The 24,407-nt window shown below is 38.5% G+C and overlaps 1 protein-coding gene across 1 annotated transcript in view; it reads right to left on the minus strand.

The window, feature by feature from the left end:
• Positions 1-10,787: 10,787 nt before the first annotated feature.
• tafa5l (TAFA chemokine like family member 5, like) overlaps positions 10,788-24,407 on the minus strand; it is a 69,625-nt gene continuing 56,005 nt past the window's right edge. Inside the window, exons 4-5 of the mRNA XM_037684360.1 lie at positions 18,070-18,113; positions 10,788-11,083 (exon numbers count right to left, since the gene is read on the minus strand). Coding sequence (XP_037540288.1) covers positions 18,090-18,113 — 24 coding nt within the window. The 3' untranslated portion in view covers positions 10,788-11,083; positions 18,070-18,089. The remainder of the gene's footprint in view (positions 11,084-18,069; positions 18,114-24,407) is intronic.

A 24,407-nucleotide genomic window follows, 5' to 3' on the forward strand; every position in this document is an offset into this window, starting at 1 on the left:
TGTTCTTTGATGGATATATCGAATTGTTGTGTGCAGTTCAAAAGTTGGTTGTGCATGTGTCAATATAACAGCATATTTTCTTGGCAACTTAGTTACAAAATACTGCAAAAATTACAATTACATACATTTTAGTCAAATGCTTGGGTAAACAATTTTCCAATGAAGAATTTGGATTAAAGCTTCTGAGACTTCCTTGTGAGAGTTTAACATGGAAATCAAAATCCAGACCCGACTCCCATATTTTTACCAATCTTTAATCATTTCCCCTCGGAGTGTCCTAACAGTCACAGAAACTGATGACTTCATTGGTTGGATTTGGCTCTGGCACCTTTCTCCTTGACTCACTAAATGAGCCGAGTGAAGGATGATGTGCTCTTCTGCATAAATGCTTGCAGCAAAACAGAGTTTATTAAGACCCATAAAAAACAGCATTAAAATTCACGACTAAGGGAGCGTCGCCTGACCCCAGGAGAATGATAAATTAGTGTGTTGCTCTAGCAAAACAACCATTTAATACCTTCACCAGCCCTCACCTTTAAGCTTGTAGGCAGCACACTGGGTGCTAGACAAGAAAGTTTCAAATATTGCAAAAAATGTTCGAGTCCACTTTTCTTTTCCAAGCAAATCTACTTTGAATGGCATTTATTGCCAATGAAGTGCTAGTTGTTAAAAATTAAAATCATGAGCCACCAGAGCAAGTTCTCAAACTTCAGAAATTTATTTAACATTCTAAACTGCCCAGGGGTATTTTCAGTGACATTTTTCATTAACTGAATGACTTTTAGTTGTTATCCGCTTTATTAGAATATTTCCTGCAGCCCCTTCTTTTACGTAGTAACAACGTAAATATAACTGATATAATCTAAATGCTTTGCAGAGAGTGGTGAGGGCTGCGTGGAGGTCTGTTGGGGTCGACCTCCCCACCATCACAGACATACGCCTCCAGATGCAGGAAGAGGGCCACCTGCATCATGAAGGACCCCACTCATCCAGCACACACACTTTTCCCCCGCTCTCCTCAGGAGGGAGGTTAAGGAGCATTAAGTGTAGAACCACTAGACTGAGGAACAGCTTCTACCCTGAGACTGTTAGACTCATGAATCTCAAACCAGAATAATCACTGTGAAAAATCATGTTGTTATGTTCATTTGTGCTCATTTGCTCACAGACTCATGTTCGTGCTGCTGTTCGGTGTATTGCTTTTATGCTGTTAGTGCTTAGTGTATATTTAGTTTATGTTTTTCTTAATTAATATCTTAGATCTTATTACTGTTTATGTTATTTTATTTTATTGTGTGATGTAACTGGGACCCTGAGTACACAATCTTATTCCATCATATGTACGACATGTGGTGCAAATGACAATAAAGAAACTTTGTCTCTGTCTCTGAATTTTCTCATCAGATGAACTTGAAGGTATATAAGCAGCATTTGATGTTGTTTTTCCTTGGGTTGCTCACTTCTTTAAGAGTTGCAACAGTCAGCGAAGATTGGCTGAAAAATTTGGCAATTATTTTATGTGGGTGTTCTTCTTGACGCAATCGAGGTTTAAACCTGCAGCCTTAGAATTATGAAACTGCAGCACTTACCACTGAGTTACTACAGCCCATGAGCAGCATGTAAAGAACTGGCTTTAATTACAAAAATGTTACTAAGAACATTAAAAAAGGAAGCTCATACCATTTCATCTTTGGATCTGGACCTACTATTCTGTGTTCGTTCGTCTCTCCTTTCTGTCCTCTCAACCAGCCGGTCAAAGCAGCTTGTCCTGAGCCTGGTTCTGCTGGAGGTTTCTTCCTTTTAAACGGGAGTTTTTCCTTTCCACGGTTGCCACTGTGCTTGCTCAGGATGGGAGACTGTGATGAAGCCAAGATTCAACTTGTCTGCTGGCCTCCTTAGATAGAGAACTTTACTAATTGGCTTTTATGTACAAAGTATGTGAATGTTCCTGTAAAGTGCGCTGAGACAACTTTGTTGTGATTTGGCGCTGTATAAATAAACTGAATTGAATTGAATTCTACAGTCATCTACAACTGATCCAGTGCAAGATGACGACCATAGCTTAGGAACCGTGGCAAATTTAAAAATGACTAAAACTCAGTCAATATTATAGATATTGAGCTAAACTGTGGTGTGGTTAGCTGAACCCAACGTACACTCTGAAAGATAACTAACTACACAAGATCTGTTCCAAAATGTTTGCATTAACTAAACTGAGTCTGTCCGTTAATAAAATATCTCTTAAACCACAGGACATACAAACAAAACTCTCAAAAAATAAACTTTGGATGCATATCTGCACTTTCACTTCTTTCACCTCTGTGAAGGACAAGCGGCCATCAGGGCACTAACGATCGGTCGTTAGGTTGATGGTCCTCCTTTATCATGTGAACATCAAGTTTTGGCTGTCACCAGCAAACTGGTTGATCCACTATGAGAAGGGTCTATTAATAAGACTGAGTTTAGTGCAGTTCCTCAGACTGACAAAGTCTTTTGGATAAAAAAAATGAAACATTTCAACAATTCATTTATTTATTTATTTAACTTTTTTTTAAATCCGTCCAGAGGATCAGACTTAACTTTGTTAGTTGTATCTACCTGGATTATTCAGCATGCATCAGGATATCTTCACTTTGGATTTACCCTAATTCAAGATGGCCACCACAGCTAATTGATCATTTTAAACACAAAATTGCTACAATTCAGTCAATTTTATAGACATTGAGCTAAAGATGGATATAGTGGTGGCTGAGTTTTATGCCCATCATACCTTGAGCACTAACAGATCTCACACATGAGATCATACCAGTGACAGAGTTGTACAAAACAGTTATTACACTGTTTTCCCTTCATAAGACAACAATTTTGTTTAAAACTGGCACACAAAGCTGTGAGCGATGTACATTCCTTCAATGAATGCAATGTTTTTAATTGTATTCTGCAATCGTGGGAGAGCTCCTTTAACATGCGTGGTCACTGCTCTATAAGAGCCACGGTGATTTGCTTAGTAACAAAAGTCCCATGCGAATCATCACTGACAACTCATTAGCACAATGCTAAGCTAATGGATCAGTAAATGGATTTTTATGTGGGCATAAATGCTAATTCACTACACTATGGTGCTGTTCAACGATGCTGCATTTAGCATGTTATCCTGGGCCTCAGGGGTGTGTTTGTGTCTCATTAGGCTCGGCCAGGGATCTATTGTAAATGAGGAAGACTCAGCAGCATAACGGAAAACAATAAGGATGGCCGGTGGTGCAAAAATGTGTCCATATTGCCCCGGATGGCCACAAGAGTGGACATTCCCCTTTATATTTTATAAATGAAAATGAATAGCTTGCAAGACAACAGCAGTTCAAATGCCCGTTAAACAGTGCAGCATGAAGGTCGTTGCTATCCAGAAAGAATAAACGACCTGAAGTGAAGTTGCACACGTTGACATCTGTGTTCACACTGCTGCCCAATGTAATCAATTCTCTGATTATTATTTTTATGCGTGTAGGCTGTTTTAATCCTTTTTAATGTGATTATAAAGTGCATTGCAAATGCAGACATCATTGTTGCAGCTGACTTTATTTCCTCTTCGTTCTGCTCTCATTAGGGATTCCTGCACTCAAGTGGCGAGCCTCAGCACAAAAAGACTACCTGCTCCAAGACTCTGCTGAGAGTCTCTGCCTGCGACACAGAGAGTTGGTACACAAGAAATTTACAGAAGATTAATCACTGACGTCAGCAGCGAACCCCTTGGAACGAGACGTAGACGCATGCATTATTAATAATCTTAGGATTATAATATATTTTAACACTTCCAGTTGCATCCAAGCTTGAATGATCGGCTACTGCTCTTATTAAAAATCACCCTCTGCTTCAAAAATTTATTTTTTGGACCGGCCACGGAGAGTCTATTTTTCAGAGCCAGTGGAGATGGAGCAGATAGGCTGATGTCAGATGACTGCAGGCAAAGTTGTGGGCGGCATCAGATTATCATACTCAATAATAAGCATAACCTGAACGAGGAAAAAGATGTAGAGTCACATCTCAGGACATTTTAAAGTCATAAGTTTTGTGCGTGGAAAAACAACACAAATCACACTTTCCAGGACCGCTGGTCATTTTTTGCGGCATTAATTACTAGTGAAGTGAGACTTTAACACGTTTCACGCAAAAATCTACACGCCTTCATAACAAACTATTCCCATCTCTCAAAGGTCGGATCTCTCAGTACTTGTTTTCTGTTTAGGTATTAATGCCAAGCACCTGAATGCATGCAATAAATATTCAGAGTGAAGTCGATGTAGTTTGTCATAGCAGCTTCGTGACAGCTTGTGTGGTGCCGTACAGGTTTTTCAACAAACATGGTGCACTATATCACAGATAACAGGAAACAGAACACTACCTTTTTATTATTGATCTGACAGTGGCCCACTTTCAAACCTGCAGACAAGAAGTAAGAAACTGAAAAGGAAGCGAGCAGCAGGCCCTTGTTGAAAGAACATCTCTCACCGAGTGGGAGTTGAGTGGGAACATTTGGCTCGGCAGCAATCTCACCAACCACACGTCTCAGAGGTTGTTTCTTTTTTTCCCAGCGAGTTAAAATATTGTTGAAGACACTGAATGATGCATTTTGACTGCTCTTACAGAAAGTGATATTCGTGATTACATTCCAAGGACACAGGAGCACAAATCGGACTGTCAGTGTAAGTGATGATTATAACTGTAGAAATGGGGCTTGTGCAAAACCCCTTTCAACAAAATTATTATTATAAACTTCTCTTATGACATGTTGGTAATCACTTCTTTTTTGTTTCCTTGGTCTGCTTCTTAGCATGTTTTATTTAGTCTTGCTCACTGGTCTCCCTTCAAACCTGGAGCTAATTTTCTAATCACGACACCTTCATTGTGTTTAGTCTTTAGCCTCCATCTGTATGTTTCACACGAGCGGCTGCACTTTTCCTCTTCAAGCTCGGGTCCTCTAGAGACCTGGGAGCTTGTGGCTTCTATGCATTAAAATATCTGTTCACTGCTCCTCTGGACAGAAACCTCTGAAGTTCTTACAAGGATCTGCTGGGGCCACTCTTCCTTTTTGGGATCAAGGTGTTCTGATGACAACGGGCAGTGGCATTGTCACCAGACTTAGGTTGCAGTTAACATCCAAGCAGCCTTGGGATGCAACGACTGGAAGACAAAGAAATTGTACCATTCATGGACGTCGCATCGAAGTCTGCAATCTGCATCACCAGAACAGTCTGATGAGAAATGGGCTTCTAATATACATGTATAAAATATCTTCAACTGCCTCTCTGCATTTTAGGTCATTTTCTTATTCACCATGGATCATAACACCCTTAATGTTTTAGGCTTCTCACATTACAGCAGAAAAATACAAACTGACTAAATTTAGCATTCAGAACATAAACTTTCTACGGGAAAGTGTTTCTGTAAGTGGTAACACTTTACAATAAGGTACACAACATTTCATTAACTACTAGGGAACACCCCAGGAATGAAACAGGAGCTAGTTAACCAGTACTTACTGGGGAACAGACAGCCAAGCCTTATTAAGGAACTACTAGTTAGATACCTGGGAAACGAAGAGGAACTAATCAGGAACTAATGAGTAGTTACCATGGAAACCAAAGAGAAACAAATCAGGAGCTCATGGGTAGTTAACGAGTACATACTGGGGAATACACAGTCAAGCTTTATTAGGGGACTACTGATTAGTTACCTTGTAAATGAAGAGGAACTAATCAAGAACTAATGGGTAGTTACTAAGAAAATCAAAGAAGAACGAATCAGGAGCTAATGGGTAGTTAACCAGTATTAACTGGGGAACACACAGCCAAAACTTATTAGGGGACTACTGATTAGTTACCTTGTAAATGAAGAGGAACTAATCAAGAACTAATGGGTAGTTACCATGGAAACCAAAGAGAAACGAATCAGGAGCTAATGGGTAGTTAATCAGTATTTACTGGGGAACACATAGCCAAGCCTTATTTGGGGATTACTGATTTGTTACCATAGAACCAGAGGAGAGATTCTCCACGTGGGTTCTGAATAAACCTTGCACCAGTGAGGCCACAGTTCGTAATTGTCAAAAAAACAGTTTCCTACTGATTACTGGTTTTATTGGATTCTTACCACTGATTAGCAATTCCTTAATCTTGTACTGCTGTCATCTTAACTATGTCTGATTATCACTTACTGAGTAGCAAATCATTGCCTGGCTATTATTCAGAACCCACATGGAGAAATTCTCCTCTGTTTCTGTGGTAACAAACCAGTAGTCCCCTAATTTTTTAATATAGTCCTCTCAATTTTTTATTATCTCATTGTTATAAGCTACTAACCATTATTTTTCTTCAAACTAACCAAAATTTCAGGCCCTCACATTGTTAGAGTAGAACTTGTACAGTTCGTATCATCCTGTAAAGGGATACAGCACACCCTAAAACCATCCTCATTGAATCTTACCAGTCTTGGTTAAGTAATATGATAGTTTTAATTCAAAGCCACTTATAGTCCAAATTAAAACAAATAACATTTATTGGATTAAAAATAAAATATAAGCCTTTTCTTTTCATTACAAGAAAGTGTTTTTAAAAGTCCCAATTTGTTTCAAGTTTGCATCAGTTACAATTTTGTTTTCCTTAGACTCAAACCTTTATTTTAAAATAATTACATTCAGAAACAAAAAAAATAAAAATAAAATATGTATAGTATAAACACTTCAGTTTGACAAAATGTGAAATGTTTTATCACACTTTATGAATACTTCATTACTTCTTTAGCGCCAAAGGAGTCATCGGAGCTGTCGGGATTTAGTTTCATACTAACAGTTTGGAAATATCGATTACATAAAAGTAAATAAGTTACAGTTGATCATTTCTATTTCAGCAGAAATCTAGCTCTATGTTTTCTATGGAGTCTGACTGCTGTAGCACCAAACTGACATGGAGTCAAATCAAAGGACGCTTTATTTACAGAGTGCAAACCAAAGACGTGATTAAAAAAACAGGACAGTATGAAATCAATCATGTGGAATCAGGTGGAAATTGGTAATTTCTCACTAAACAAACTATAGTTTACCGGAACCTACCCCCAACCCACCCCCACTCACACACACACATATAGATATCCTGTATTTGTAGGGAGACACTGTTGTTGCTGTTAAGACATATTCGGAGGAAATTACATATTTGATCAATTTTATTTATTTAATGTCAGAAACACGGCAGTGAGGTGGCGCTTCTTGAAGTCACAAAAAATATTTTTATGAACTAAATCAAGATCTGTTTCAGTTGTTCAAAATTATTTTTGCTGGGTTGATAGTTCATAGAGCTGTTGCCTCTCAGTAAGAAGGTTGTTGAGTCAAATCCCGGCCGGGGGCCTTTCTGGGTGGAGTTTGCATGTTTTCTCCATGCATGTGTGGGTTTACTTCGGGTACTCCAGTTTCCTCCCACAGACCAAAAACATGCATGTTAGGCTGATTGGTAACTCTAAATTGTCCCTAGGTGTAAGTGAGAGAGTGAAGGGTTGTTTGTATCATTTGCCTCTATGTGTCCCTGTGATGGACTGGAGACCTGTTCAGGGTGTTCCCCACCTCTCGCTCAGTGATAGCTGGACATGGGCACCAGTGACCCCCATGATCCTAAAAGGAAAAAGCGGGTAAAAATAATGTATGGATTTTAGGGTTTCAGGTATAGCTCTTAACTGGTTCATTTACCAATCTATCTAAATGTTACATCGGGGGATCTTGCTTCTTGTGCCTCTGACATTTGGGGTGCCCCAAGAGTCTATACTTAAACCTGAATATTATATAACTTTTTAAATAAAAGTTCCCTTCTGGCTACTTGATACAAAATTCAGTTGTGTGTTTTATCATTGTTATGCTGATGATACTAGCTTAAATAAAATTATTTTATATGTAATTATTCTGTTATCAATTTATTTTCACCTTTGAAAAAGCACAAATTTGCCATTTTCTACCGTAGCATTTATAAAATATAATCCATGTCTTTGTGTCATCGTGATTTATTTTTTATTATTTGTAATTCTTCCCCTTACTGTCTGAGCCATGACTCTGTTTCCAGTTACAGTAGTTTTAAAATTAGCTTTGCCCCCATAAAACCACAATTTTCACACTACACAGAATTTCTATAAACTTCTTGTGTCATGGTTTTTGCTTCTCTGTCATCTGCCACGCCCACGTCCCGCAGCTCATCAGCGTTCATGCACCGCACCTGTTCCTTGCCCTATTTAAGAACCCCACTCACCATTAACCTCTGCCAGATTATTGAACCTTTTTGGAAGTAGATGTCCAGCGTTTCACTTGCAGTCTTGTTTGAGCATCTCGTCTCGACCCCACGCCTGCCTTCTGGACCTCTCATTCTGCCTGCTCTCGTATTGCCATTGTTCTACTCCTTCTGACCCACAGACCTTGAATTACAGATTACCCTTTGGATTTGTCTTTGGATTTCTGACCACCTGTGCTCGACCCCCACTTTACCTCTTGGACCTTGTTTTTGAATTGCCCTACTGGCACATTAATCACAGCACTCCTCTGCAGCTGTCCTTCATCCAGTGACAGTGATGTCATCTTATCCTGCTCCGACAGGTGGCTCCACCTCATCTGCCTGAGAAGGTTAGTGGCTGTTTTTCTGTTCACCTTCATGTTCTCAGAAGTATACAGATGACTAACCCTCATATTGCTACAGATTGGCCCCAGCAATGGATCCTGACTCACACCAGCAGCTGCATTACAATAAACTTTTTAACCCTTCTTGTTGTCTGTCTATTTTACTGAATCCAAAAACCTGATCCTTGTCATCTTGATTTTATTTAAGATCCTTCTTTTTTAAAATTTATAAAGTAACGAACAATCGGTCTCCCGCTCACATCAGTGAACATTTACCTCCTTATACTTCTAGGCCTCAAAGTGTTGTTGATCAAAACTTAATCAACTAAAAATGAGGGAATGTTGCATTTGTTCTTCTGCGTCCCAAACATTTAAGGATGGCAAGTTTTATTTTATATTATGTTTTAAATCATAGTTGAAGATTCACTTCTATCAATTTCTTCTTCGTGTTTAATTCATCTGCTTTAGGACTCTCCTCACATTGTTAGGTTGTCTTAGTGTTTTTGTGTTATCTCAAATCTTGTTTTTGTTTCTTGTGTATATGAAACACTTTGTAACCTACAATTAAAAACGTTATAATGAACTGGCTAACTAACCACTTGACTACCTCTAACTCTAAAACCTTTTTAGTCCCATAAAGCTGTTGCACCCTTCCAAGGTTTACTTCTACCTGTTTGATTCCCCTAGTTGGATAATACAAATACTGACACACACGCGCATCAAGTATTTTTCTCACAGTTTTTAGACCTTGATTTTCTTTTTATATTCTCAGATGCATACAGCATATTGAGATGCACTTGATTCAGTACAAAAAAGTGTACACAATAACTAAAACACATAAAAAGCAGGATCTTGCTAAAGCTCCTGCAAAAACAAACAAAAACCTAGAGTGAGAAATAAAAAATCTTGGCTCTTTAATGCACCATTGTGATTTTGGCATTTGCATTGTTTTCTTGTTTTATATGCGTTTTTGCTATTGTGTCCAGCTGCTATTCTTTTCATAAAATAAACATTTTGTGCTGCCTTTACCCTTACGTTTCCTAAGAGTGAGAGCAACAGAACAAAAAAGATGGATACTGTATATCTATACACTATATTTCAAATATCACACAGTCATTTAAATCAGCAAATGACACATCCTGCAAATTTCTGCCCAAAACATTTCATATCAAAATATATTCAATTTGGACAAGGATTCAGAAATACATTTAATTACACATGAATAGAGTTTAATTACAGAATTTAACCTATACTGTTATTGTTGTTCCCATTTTCAGTATTAATATTTTTTGTCCCAATATAAATATTTCTAAACACTGAATCAAAGGAAAAGAGAAAAATCAAAAGGTAAGTCAAGGATTCAAATGAGACTGAACATCTGTAAAATCCCAAATGTTTTTTCTTTGCCAGATGGTGAGCTCTGGTCTGAGCATGTCCCAAAAATATACAAGAGGATGAATAATGTATTGGATGCAACTTACTTCACAGTGTGTCTCCGGATGAGCTCACACACACACTCACACACATACACACACACCCCATACATTAGATGGTGAAAATGAGCCAGGGATCCACATTTGCTAACCTCTCCCTGTGATGTGAACAAGAACAAGAAACTACTCTTCTAGTCTATGTTGGCACCACGTCAAAAAACAGAAGATATAAGCCAAATCATCCAAAATGTTCTAATTTTACCGTCAATGTTGTCACAAACTGAGAAAACGCAGATTAAATATGTCTTCTCTTGTGTGATTTTCATCTTTCTTCACAATGACCTTCCAGTACATCTCTAGAGATTTTGGCGGTCTCAGCCCCGTAAAGTTTTACTCAATTGAGAGAAAAAGGCTGAACTCTGATGGACAGTATGGTCGGGCTCAGTCTCAGTAAAGCCGCAACTCTAACAGCAAACTGTTGTTAAAGAAACTTTGCTGGATTATGAGGCCGAGCGGCTTCATAGCAATGATAGTAAAGAAGATAAAAGGGGCAGACTTTAAAAAAAGTCTTCTTATGAGTTTAAATCAAGTCCAATAGATAAAGAAAAAAATCTTCAAGGAGTCTTCTTTTAGAGATCAGGCAGTAGGTGACGAAAAAAAAAGAAAAATCACACCAAAAAGCCAGGTACTTCAATGAATATCCCTTTCCCCTTTCCTCTGATAACTGCTCTTCACAGGGATTTTGTTCAACAATGAATCCATGAATTTGCAGTGAAAGTTCAATGCTGACGCTGAAAGGTTTCACTTTTTCTATGCTGCTCAGAGTTCCCCGAAGTGTTGGCCAGATGATTTCTTGCTGGGATGACTGGCGGATGTCTAGGCGATATTTTTTTTCTTTATTGAGTCAGGCCTTGTTTAAAGTTTGAGAGGCTCATAAGTGAATGGACACGATGTTCAGGCATGGTGACTGGCCTTAGCTTTCTTCTAAAAAGGGACGTCAATAAACCTGCAGTAGAGAAAAGAAGAAGAGATAAACAGAAAATGAGGTTGTTTTATATGGGGTGCCATTTGTAAATTTACACAGTCAAAAATTAACAGCAATATATTGGTTTATTTAGCCTTTCATATGGAAAAAAAAGTTTTATTTTTCAGTCATATTTTCACCATGTCATTCATACATTTATAAATGTCATAGTTCCAAACTAAACATTTAATTTACAAGCTAAATATTTAGTTTACAAACTAAATAACTTGTGAGTTAAATAGTTAGCTAGCAAGTTAAATATTTAGTTCCACTCTAAATATTTAGTTCCTAAATGTTTATGTCCAAGCTAAATGTTTAATTTACAAACTAAATATTTAACTTTAACTTGCAAGTTAAATATTTAGTTAGCAAATTAAATATTTATTTAGGAAATTAAACATTTAGCTTGGAAAATAAATATTTAGGTCTGAGCTAAATATTTAGTTAGCAAATTAAATATTTAGTTTAGGAATGAATTGTTTAGCTTAGAAATGAAATATTTAGAAATTAAGTTGGAATAATATTATTTAGTTTGAAAATTAAATGTTTAGTTTTGAAAAAAATATTTAGCTGGGAAATTAAATATTTGATTTACACCTAAATATTTAGTTCACTAACTTAAATATTTAGTTCACTAACTAAATATTTAGCTAGTAAATTAAACATTTATCTTGGACATATATATTTATTTTGTTAACTAAATATTTAGTGTGGAGCTAAATATTTTATTTGCTAACTGTTTAACTTGCAAGTTAAGTATTTAGTTTAAATATTTAGCTTTTAAATTAAATAATGAGTTTGGAACTATGACATTTATAAATGTATGAATAACATGATGAAAATATGACTTCATGGAGACCTAGATGCACCCACTGATCCCCGACTCTACACTACAGCTTGCAGGATGCACCACCCACCGCTATGACGGCAACTCCAGTAAGAGCAGAGGCGAGGGGCTGTGTATATACTTATATTTCACAATGACTGGTGCACAAACAGCAAGATTGTAAATACCCACTGCTTTCTGAATATCAAAGTTATATGAATATGTTGCTTGCAGAATTTAAATCTGCCTAGAAAGATAACAGTACTAACAATCACCACAGTTTATATTCTACCAGATGTTAACATTAGCCTAGCTTTTGACTATCTGTACAACATGGTCAACAGACAGCAGCAAGTCCACCCTGATGGTGTTCATGTCATTGCTGGGGATTTCAACCAAGCATGCCTAAAGACTGTCCTCCCTAAATTTGCACATGTGCAGTGTGCCACCAAAGGGTGACAATGGACCGGGTCTATTCTAACCTGCTCATGCATGCAGAGCAGTCCATCTCAAACATCTGGCTCTATCTGACCATCATTTTCTGCTCCTTATTCTTGCATACACTCCTCTCAAGAGGAAAATCAGGCAGATCACAAACGTTAAAACCTGCATGGCTGGAGGTGGCTCTTGTCCAGCTGCAGGACGGCTTTGCAAACATAGATTGGAGCATATTCAAACAGCAGGACCTCCAGGGTTTCACTGAATTCACTCTAACCTGAACACAGATCTTACTTCATGTTCCTGGATAGTGAGAAGGTTTCTGGAATGTGGGGATAGTGTGGCTGTTTAAGGAGTCGTTGTCTCAAAGTGGGCAAATAAATTGTTTGATTCCTCAGCCAGAGAGAAATCAACACTGACAGCCACAGAGGAATTGTAATTGGTGAGCTGTTTAGGCCTTGCTACGCATGATATGGATTGTTGTCAGCCAGATGGTCTTCCACCATTCTTGTGTAGGCCACCTTGACATATTGAATTCCTTTCCTCGGGTCTACTGTGGCCACACTGTACTGGGCATGGTCTCCCAACTTGAAGGCAGCATTACGGGCTCTCAGGAGCACCTGGACTTTAATGGTCATCCAGGGCTTCAGGTTTGGATAAATCCGGATGTTCTCGATGACTGCTACCCAATCTGTGCAGAAGCTGACGTAGGTCCATGAACGTGAGGAAGACTACAGGACCAGATGGAAATCTTGCCAGCATGTTGGAGGCTTGTGCCTTCAAGCTCTCAGGGGTCTTTATTAAGATCTTCAATCTCTGGCACAGGCCTCTGGCCCGCCCTGCCTCAAGTTGGCCACCATCATCCCTGTCCCTAAAAGCTCAATCGTCAACTTAAATGACTACAGGCCTATCGCACTAACACCGGTCTTCGCAAAAGGTTTTGAGAGACTGTTGGCACAGCACATCAAGGACTGCCTCACCATTGCCTTTGATTCTCATCAATATGCAGAGCACATAGATCTACTCATGATGCCATCTCTACCGCCCTCCACACTGCTCTGACCCACTTAGATCTCCATAAGTCCTCCGTCACAACGCTTTTGTCAACTTTCGTTCAGTTTTTAATACTATCCTTCCTGACATCTTGGTGGACAAACTGGCTGCACTAGACTTCTCCCCCGCCACTTAAACCTGAATCAAGGACTCCCTTACAAACTGTCTTCAGTCTGTAAGGATTGATGCACGCAGCTCCGTCTCACAAACAGACTCAAAAACAGCTTCTTCCCATGGGCCATCTGGACTCTAAATATCCGTTAAACTCCCTAAGTGCAATATTCCTCTAGTGCAATATGTTTGGTCGACAACAGGATGTGAAATATCTGTCTGCAGTCTGCTTTTTCTACCTCACAAGTTTTCTTCTGATCAGTATGTCTGTGTTTTTGGTATTGATGTTTCTTTTGTATGAATCTTTGTGTATATATATAGTTGTCTTACTGTTTCCCTATTTTTTATCATTTTAAAACAGTCAGTTGAGGCACCTTCACTTTTCAGGCTGTGCAATGACAATGAAGATTATTCTCTTTTATTCTAATTATTCCATTTTATTTCATTCAATCAAAGATTAAACCAGTTTAATCCACTATATGTACAGAATTTACGAAATTTGAGCTGCTGGTGAGACACGTCTGTTTGCCCCTCTGCTATTCTTTTAATAATATTTAAGATAATATTAAATATTTACCAGATTTGTCTCACAAGAAGCTTTGACTTCTGTGTTTGAGGGCAAGATTACTGTATGTGGATATAATCCCGCCTACGTGAGACTCATGTCCTTTCAGTCATATCTTGCCATTAATTACTTCATTTAGCCTCTCTTGATCAAGAAAACATTTCCTAAATGGTAATAGGAATCTGCCATGAATATGTTATATGCATGAATCCATATACATTAATGTATAAATGATTCAGGGTGACAGTAGACAAATGCAGCACCCCAGGACTGTCCATATAAATCATTCAGACACTTAAGTATAAGTTGGCAAATCCACACAGAATTGCACAAATTTCCAGGGCTGGCAAATAAATATTTATGACTCCCCCAATCCCCCTTTTCTCCCTGTCCTTGGTAATTGTGCGTGATTCATTTTGTTTTCTCAGTGGAGGAGGGAAAATCAATCTTAGAATATTGGCAATGAGACGTAAGGCATGAAGATTCCTAAAGCTTGTGGTTTTGCAGAACAACAAAAAAAACTTAGCAGATAGACGACGTTCTCAGGAGAGGGTTTCACTTTAATCTTCAGCACTTTTCGTTGTGTTTTAGAGGAAAAAAAGCCCCGACTGTTAGAAGTGAAGCTAACCTGTCAGGATAGTAACAAAACCCTGTTCAAGAGCGAGCAAGATTTAATAAAAGAAGATCGACTTGGAGCAATGCTGTCATGCAAAGCACTCTAATTTCACCACCCTGTTAGTTTATGTAGAAAGTGTTCTTTTAAAAACATTTTCCACAAATTATGTTCTAACTTCCTTCCATCTTGAACAAAAACTTGGATCCTTAAAAAAAGCTTCTACCTTTGATGAAAACACAGGAGAGCTTTTTAGTTTCAGTCCTTATATATTTTAAAACTGCCAATAACTGCAGCAATTTCCTTTTTTTTTTTTTTTAACTCCACCGATACATCAAAGTGAATGCTTCCTGAGAAATGGACAATTCCACTGTGATTTTCTTCCAACATGAACTGTATCTAACCTCCTTCACTTTAAAAGGCCCTGTTCCTGATTTGTCTGGAGAAATACGGCGCTGTCGAGCTCGATGCATCCGTTGAAAAGTTTGGCTAAAATAGATGTCAGTTTTTGCAGTGGTTTATTTCTTGAGATAACAAGATGGTCAAACCTGCAGCTGAGACGATTCCAAGGCTGTTATTTACTCTCAGATTTACAGTGTTGATTAGACAACGGGCATTAAAATGACAGTTTATGCAGAGGCTTCTCAAATTTATTCTGACTTGGTGTAATCAAATCAGAAGATGTTGCATTTCAAATTTTTGGTAACACTTTACAATAAGGTACAAATAATTGTGCTTAACGAGGCAACGCCTCAGGAACGAACCAAGAGCTAATGGGTAACCAGTACTCACTGGGGAATACACAGCCAAGCCTTATTAGGGGATTACTGGTTTGTTACCTTGTAAATGAAGAAGAACTAATCAAGAACTAATGGGTAGTCCAAGGAAACCAAAGAGGAACAAATCAGTAGTTAATGAGTAGCTAACCCGTACTTACTAGGCAACACACAGCCAAGCCTTATTAGGGGTTCACTGGTTTGTTACCACAGAAACAGAGGAGAAATTCTCCATATGGGTTCTGAATAAACCCTGCACCAGTGAGGTCACAGCTTGTAATTGTCAAAAATCTGTTTCCTACTGATTACTGGTTTTATTGGATTTTCTCCTTTTGGTTAACTACTCATTAACTACTGATTTGTTCCTCTTGGGTTTCTTTGATGACGACTCATTCTTGATTAGTTCCTTTTCATTTACAAGGTAATAAACCAGTAGTCCCCTAATAAGGCTTGACTGTGTGTTCCCCAGTAAGTACCGGTTAGCTTTCCATTAGCTCCTGATTCGTTCCTGAGGCGTTCCCTAGTAGTTACGCACATTTTGTGTACCTTATTGTAAAGTGTTACCAAAATTCTGTCTAAATATATTTATCCCAAGGTGTGAAGCTGTTAGAGAGTAAATCTGAAAATGTTTTTCTAGTGGAGGTTTTGAAAATCAAGTCCATTGTTGAACGTTGAACTGGAAAAATTCAAGATAGGAAAAAAAAAAAAGACTGGTTAATTCCAGCTCTCATTAACAGTGAACTCTTGTAGCACATCTTTTATGTTTCCTGTTAGATTTAAAACTAAAAACTAAACGTTCCTTCAGTGAATGCTTGTTGCTCGACACTTTTCATGCCTGAGTTTTAGATGATTATCTGAAGTTGAAAAGTGACAAAAGTTGTAGCCATTTACGTCAAACATTGAAAATGACATCATGAGTAATCTCATGTTGTGAGATTTTGTGAGCCGTGATAGTTCTCAGAGAATGGGATGAGGATGACCTTCAGTTACTCCCACATACAGCTTAATATTTGTATAACTGGCTGTTATAGTAAGTTTTTGTTGCCTATGAATAGCTGTGGCAGCCATCCTAAATCAAGTTGTCTCAAAATTTCAGAGTTTTAAATATACAGCCAGTAACTGCCTTCTGAGAGCTGTCATTAAAATCTGCCCAGTGATTATTGAAATATTTTGCTAACAAACAGTGCTGATAACATTTGTAGCTAAGATGCTGCACAATTTTAGAGCTCAAATTATGTGTTGTAAATCAGGGGTTCCCAAACTTTCCCATGCTGTGGCCCCCCAAACCACATTAGCTTCTGGTCAAGGCCCCCCCTCTCAAACCCACAAACAGTGCTGCAAAATATGTAAAGAAACATCAACTTTTAGAATGTTGTAACGTTTATTCACTATATTCAATTAATTCTTACAGCTGCTGATCATAACACTGTTATTAACTAACATGTTTTAAACACATTCCCACTGAAATAAACTTTCCAACAAACTGTTGACCAGAGGAACAAGACAAAATAAATCTAACATCTCTGTCAAGTGTGTTTATCTGGAAATGACAGATATAGATTGCCCTAGTGTCAATTTTTATTATTATTATTACTATTTTTTATTTTTGCTATAAAAAAAATCTTCTCTCCAACTTTCTGGGGCCCCCTTAGCTCACCCCCCCCCCCCCTCCCCAAGGGGCTGTGGCCCCCACTTTGAAAAACACTGTTGTAAATGACTCCCAGCTTCGACCACACCAGATTTTAGTTCAACATTTGTTAAACTAACTGAGTTAAGCTATTTATCCATTTATCCATTCTCTTAGCTGAAAGTTTCCTTTGCAGAGGAGCTGGTGACCATCTCAAAGAGTCTTTGAGATACAGTGGGGTTCACCCTGGACAGGTCACAAGTCCATCATAAATTTAATTTAATTTTCTTTAGTTATACAGAATAGTCTCGTGAAACATAATTGTCTCATAGATGCTGTAGCATTCATGTGTTGTCTATTAACTGTGGTGTCCATCCTGAAATGGGATGATTTCAAAATGTTTATCAAATGTAAAGCACTTGTGAGTTTAATTAAAGTATGTTCAGTGGTTCAAGAGATATTTTACTAACAGACAGACAAGGTTGATATTAATAGTTGTTCCCAAAGTGTTCACTACCGTATTTTTCGGACTATAAGGCACAATATCAATAACGGGTCTGTTTTCATACATAAGGCGCACCGGATTATAAGGCTTGCTGTCAGTTTTTGAGCAAATGAAAGGATTTTAAGTGCACCTTATAGTCCAAAAAATAATGTAATAATAGTGCACCGTGTCTATTTCTCAAAGTTGGAGTTATGGATGATGCTCAGCTACTGCTACATCAGATTTTAGCTCCGTGTCTGTAAAACTGGCTGCATCACGACCATCTGTGTGTTTTTTAATGTCAGTTGGACATAGTGGCCATCTTCAGCTTGTTTGACACCAAAAGTTGGCTGCCCATGTACATTCAACGATTACTTTATCTGAGGTTCAATACATTCTTGTATGTTAAAATAAATAAAGTCAGATTTTGATTTCTGCATGCAAATTAGAATGAAATAGTTTAATAAAGTCATACTTGCTGTTTTCTCCTGCATCCTACGATGGCTCCTTGGGCAAAGGCTGAAAGACAAAAACAGAGGTTCAGGATCGATGGAACAGAGTCATCACAAAGATTTATTTTAGCTTTCTTCACGTAATTTAGCATTAGCTACAGAGCAGGACGTGACCATTTAAAAGCACAGGTGGCACATTTTTCACTTATATCTAAAGAGATACAAAAAACTGAAGGTTAATTTGTCCTCCAGTAGGTTTTATGAGCTTTAAGGATGCTGCTTCTTTCTTCAACCAGAAAATACGAGTGCATAATAGTCACTTCATCTAAAACACAAAGAGAGGAATATCTCTTTTCTTTAAGAGCACCACGATTTTCTCGCTTTAGCTTTAAAGCTTCATGTCAAACTGTAACCCAGTTGATTTCTTTTCAGAGGACACAACTTATGTACTGTCTTTCCCTCGACCAGAAGAAGGAAACTGCTTCCTCTCCTTCTTAATACAACGAACGAGCCACTTCTCTGTAGATAATGACTCGGCTAATTATAATCAGAGAGCTAATGGTGTGTTTAACCAATCAGAGGAGCCACGGGTGAGACGGCTGTCTGGGCAGTGCATTGGCATTCCCAGCCGCGTCCCCCCCCCATTCCCCAGCCATGCCAGGCCCTTTTCGCAAAGAGGACTTGGTATTCCACTGCCCGCTTGGCCTGACGTTCTGTCGATCCGTCCGTCTCGCAGGCAGAACCAACTCTGGGACTCTCAAAGAAATTCAGTCGTGTGAAGAGGCGCTGATCCATCACACCTCTCTCCCGCAGCATGTCATCTAAATGCTAAGTACTTCCACTGCATCTTTAAATCAAAACAAGAAAAGAAATGAGCACGAGGCGAGTGGTTGGAGGGGATAAAAGCTTATGAGGGCACAATGGAATATGCCAAGCAAACCCTTAGCTTTTTGATTACATTCATTTTCAGAGGGAGAGGAAATGTGGGAGAGGAGAAGTGAGTAAGAAGAATGTGCACAAGGTTCCTTATTATTCTTTTGAATGTACAAAAAAAAGGGGGGGGATATGATGTGATTGTTACACATGCCCTATTTATTTTATTTTTTATATATTGTTGTTGGATTTTAGTCCAAAAAAGATCATAACTGCTCCCACAACACAAGCCCCTTCTCGTCCCCTTGTCTTCCTGTCTCAGTACAAGTGCTCGCCATCGATCGGTGTGAGTCTCAAAGTCGCTGAGGCGGCAGAAGTGGCCGGCACTATTAACTGCTGCTACTAATTAAAAGGGTAACAAGGTGAGTTTGGCCCCAAGGGACCAACTGAGCGAGAGACGAAGCGTTGCTGTTCTCGGGTAAACAGCGCTCATCGCCTCCGGTGTTTACAAGACAGGAAATCCAAGGACATCCAAGGCATTCTCATCTCCTCCACTGGCACCACGGACGAGGGAGATCCTCAGATAAGAAGAGGGAATAAGAGCTAATTGCTCGTGTTGCGGCACATTTTCAAACATGTGGTCCGTGTCTCCAAGCTTGGGGTGGCCCCGTTTCATCGCCGCTTGTAAACACCGAGCGCTGTGCATAAATGATAACGTTTTACAGTTCGAGTGAGGTGCGCAACACGGATCTTTGAAAACGTGCCGGCAGAGATTGGCGTATTAAGGGATTCAATTAATTCCCCTCCTTATCACGAACACAGCATACTTCAGGATCAAAGTACATGCAACATGCCTTGTGTTGCACAGTTTAAATATAGCAGCTGGGACAGAATTGCAAGTCAGAAATATTTGTAGCCACAAGAAAACAGTAGAGTAGACAGCTTGTTTGCTCAGCGCTAAAGGGGAAGCAACGATTGCTTTTTTTTTTTTTGTGGCACCTCAAGCCACAAACTGTCACCAGCAGCCCACCCTGCTGTTAAGGACACAGGAGCTGCGCTATCACTGTGGTGCCTAAAAACCTCTCTCTAGGGGTCTCTTCTGACAAGTGCACTCCTGCACAGGATGTGGCTGGTTTCATCTGCTGGAGTCCCACAGTGGACCCAGTGATTACCACTACAGCGGCTGCTGCTTTTAGGCTAACAAGCAAAGCTGGAGCTTTGCTGAAGACGCAGAGAGGGTGCTTTTCTCTCAGAGTATGAGCCCGATGTACAAAAGCAGCAGAGCATCAGACTCGGAGTCCGTCTCCAAGGAACAGAACCGGATTAGTTCTAAAGCATCTGGTTGTGCTTGAAGCTTTGTTTGTGGAGAGGCAGCTTCAGAACGGCCGAGCATCTGTTGACCGGATTCTTTACAACAAGAGTGTAAATAATACTGCAAGGGGACAGCTTATTACAAAAGTAAAACAAAATTGTTTCATGAAGTGTTTTTTAAGTCTTCAAATCTGCACATTTCTAACTTTTTTTTTTTACATTAAGGCAACAGGATACAACATAAATTATCAGTTCATTTTAGCAAATGTGTTGGAAAAAAACGTCCTTAACCTCAACTTCCATTACTGTTTTACCAGACACAGATCATGATTTGTTGATGTGTGTATTGTGTTTGCTTAGTGTTTAAAATAAATGCAGATTTAATGTTTGCTGTAATTAATGTAATATTTTATTGACCACCACCATAAGGCAAAGGCAGATGATAAAGGTTTTACATGTATCTCTGTGGTTTTTAATATCTCATGAACTACTGAACAGATATTAATGAAACTTGAAGAGTGTTCAGTATAAGTACATCTGAAAAAAAAACTGATCAACATTTGCAATCAATCTGATTCAAAATGGCAGCCACAACAAACACTAAAATGGCTGTATATTAATGTATTTTATAGAAACTGAACTGAAATTTGATGTAGTTGTAGCTGAGACCGATTCCTAATACATAATTTAAATGCTAACAAATTGGGTATCTTTTTGTTCAAAGTTTAGCTATAAATATTTGCAGTACTTAAATGCGTGCGTTCTGTGGGCAAAATATTTCATTAATGACTGGACTGATTTTGACTAAACATTTAGGAAATAATTACTGAATGGATTTCTAAATCTGATAAACTTTTGGAGTCAATCCAAATAAAGATGGCTCCTGCAGCTGATCAACCTTGGCAAGCAGAAAAATGGCTACCAGACAGTTTTAAAGATATTCGGCTAAGATTTGTATGGTAGTAGCTGAGAATCTTTCCCAACACAGATTCTGAGCATGACATCTAACATGAAGTTGTGCATACCGTAATTTTTTTGCCTATAATTCAAGTTTTTTTGCATAATTTGCATGCCCTGTGACTTATACGCTGAAATGATTGAAATATCAGCTTTGGAAAATGCAGATGATTTGACCATTAAAGTGCATTTATTAAGTAAAAGTTCAACTGAGACACACCTTTTCTATAATTTTGAGCAAACAAATAATAGTTTTTAAGTATTAATCTTGTTAAATTTGTGTTAAAGTCCTCCCATGCACGCTCCTGTGGCCGCCGTTTGGCAGCCAATCAATTATTATCACAACACCGGCCCACATTTCTGAGTTGTCAGTGGTGACGCGTAACAAACGCAACGCATCAGCAGTGATGCGTAATAGATGTGACATATACGGCGAAGCAATGTATTTATGGATTTTTCCACTTTAATAGACATATTCGGCATGATGTGACTTATAGGGCGGTGCGACGTGTACGGTGAAAAATATGGTAATCTTATTTTAAACATTTGCCCAAACAACTACAGCTTTCTCATTTTTCATCACAAGATGATGTTAAAATTCTGGCATGAGAGGAAGCGGTGATATACATCCTGCTAAGAATTACATGCCTTTAAGTAATTAAAACAAATAGTTTAAAGAACTTGTGTGGCTTAAACTGAAACAAACTCACATTTTGAATCAAAATGATAGAAACTGTAAATAAAGTGATACACAAATCTCAAAATTAATATTTGATTTGAAGTTTTTCTTTCAAAATCAAGTATCACCTGCAAATTTTAAGCAAGCAGAGCACATAATAATTATTTTTAAAAGACTGTTTTGCCAACTGCGCTGACCCTCACCTGCAAAGTGCCTATAATGCTGCTAAAGTGGAATAGAAAAATGTAAATCAAAACTATTTAATACATAATTTCAGCACTTTATACTACAAAATTAACATTTGAGTTTTTAATTTTCACCTCTGGAAGCAGCTTTGCTCATTATTTAACATGACTCAAATTGAAGAGAATTTAAGCTTGCACGTATCTTATTGCATATATAAAAAACTACACTATATAATAAAACAGAAAATATCCAAAGAGATCAAAAGCATTACAGTTTTGAGACCGAGGGCCTGCTGAGCCTGCTTAAATGTGTCCAGTATTTATTATAAAAACCCTGAGCTGAAATGTGGCCTGTGACTCAGCCAATTTCACACCAGACAAAGCTCCAGAGACAAGCAGCATGTAGGCTAAAACATAAGTGGCAGTTCAAAGCCAGGCGATGACAGAACTTCAAATAGGGGAGCGGGCCAGACTGAGCTGGAAGTGACAGCAGAAGGGGCCGCGAACACTTCGGGTCTCGGACTGAAGAGAGACGAGCACAACAGAAGCCCAGCGCCAAATTTACAAAAGCACACTTTTAATAAATGATGGCAGCACAAGAGCAAACAAACAGAAAACAAAAAGCAGCTGTGTTGCTTTTGTTTTCTGTATATGAACGCCAGAAGAACGACTGGTAGAAAGTTTCTGGACAATAATGCGACACCTATAATAACGAATATGAGGACGCGAAAAGGGAAGTTCGGGACTGCTCCCTCTTTTGTGAACATCTCCATCAATCTCACATATTTCAATACATTTTCCGCATCAGTCCACACGCTATCTCCTCCAGACTGATGATCGTGCTACATCCTCCGACAAACAAATGAGGGGAACCCGACGAAGCACATTTTTCTTTTCGTCTTGATAAATTGAAAACCTGTGAATGAAACAGGAGTAACGGGTATATTTGCTTGTTGGGTGTAACGTCTGTGTACAGTGTATTGCGTGTGTGTGTGTTTGTCATAACATCGGTTATTTTCTGAATGTGGGGAAACATCCAAAGGCAAAGGAGGCCATCTACAATATGTTATCCCAGAGGAGACAGAGAGAGGATGTCACAGCAGCACTGTCAGTTCACAAGCAGACATGTGTATGGAAGCCTGGAGGTGGGCCAGAGAAACATAAAAGCTGGACTCTTTTGTCTGATGCGTGCATCACAGCGAGGCCGGTGGTCCAATTCAGATGATCTACCATCCACCCATTTTCTTTATCCTGCTTTACTATGAAAAAAATCTCTTTAATAGAAAATTATAATTTATTTCTGTGCTTAAAGGATGTCAAACTTTCACAAAATATTTCTTCTTTTAGGCAAACAGATTTGAATAGTTTTGCACGACTGCTCAGAATTTATTCATTTCAAACCTGACTGGGACTGAAAGCCAGCAGAGTACCAAAGGAGATGCAGCGTTGCGTGCATATCTAATATCTGTAAATTTTCTGGCCTGACTTTTAGCACATTTTGAAGAAGCAAACATCTCTCTGACGACCTTTAGTTTTCGCACCAGAACCTTGCTGTAATAGAAACAAAACCTTTTTTTTTTTAACATCTTCTTACCCAGGGTATATTGTAAATGGATGTATCCTTCAGGACCTTCAGCACAAAAACTTACCATTCAAGAAACAACCTAGTTTACTTCACTTAATATGCATTTTATTTAGGGTAAATATATGCTGCCGGCTGCAGCGTATAATGAAGGTGATTTCAACAGTACAGACCACTTTTATCTAAACATTACATCTCCCTGGGAATAAACTCTACTTGCAAAAGATTCTGCAGATATTAAATTCAAGACTTTAAGATGAGCACCCCACCCCCCACAAAAAAAAAAAAAAAAAAAATCGAAATTAGATCAAGGAATGTACAAAGTCGCATGCACTTTAAAGCTGCAAACAAGACTGTAAGCTAAAAGAGCACTGAAGGTTCTTTTTGAAGAAAAGCCTTTATGCATCATTAGATGAGCTGTTCAGATAAAGATCTTTTCAAGTAAATAAGTAGACATAAGTGAATTTACATAGTAAAAATAGAGTTGCTGCTAATGTAGCTAATTACTACCAGCAGTACTTAAGATTTTGACATTCTTTGATTAGTAACACATCAGTCTGTGCTGGTGAAGATTCTCAGTCATCCAGGACATGATGAATTCAAAAAACGTTCAATACAAAAACAACTGGACTTTATTTGTAACAGAAGACGTTTCGCTCCTCATCCAAGGAGCTTTCTCAATTCAAACAGCAGTGAGTGAGGGATTCAGGGATTCAGGGTTAATACAACAATACCAATGTATCTCTCTGCCTTTCTATGCAGCCCAACCATAGA

Source organism: Nematolebias whitei, chromosome 11, assembly GCF_014905685.2.
Source record: "Nematolebias whitei isolate Nwh7 chromosome 11, NemWhi1, whole genome shotgun sequence".
Classification (NCBI taxonomy): Eukaryota; Metazoa; Chordata; class Actinopteri; order Cyprinodontiformes; family Rivulidae; genus Nematolebias; species Nematolebias whitei.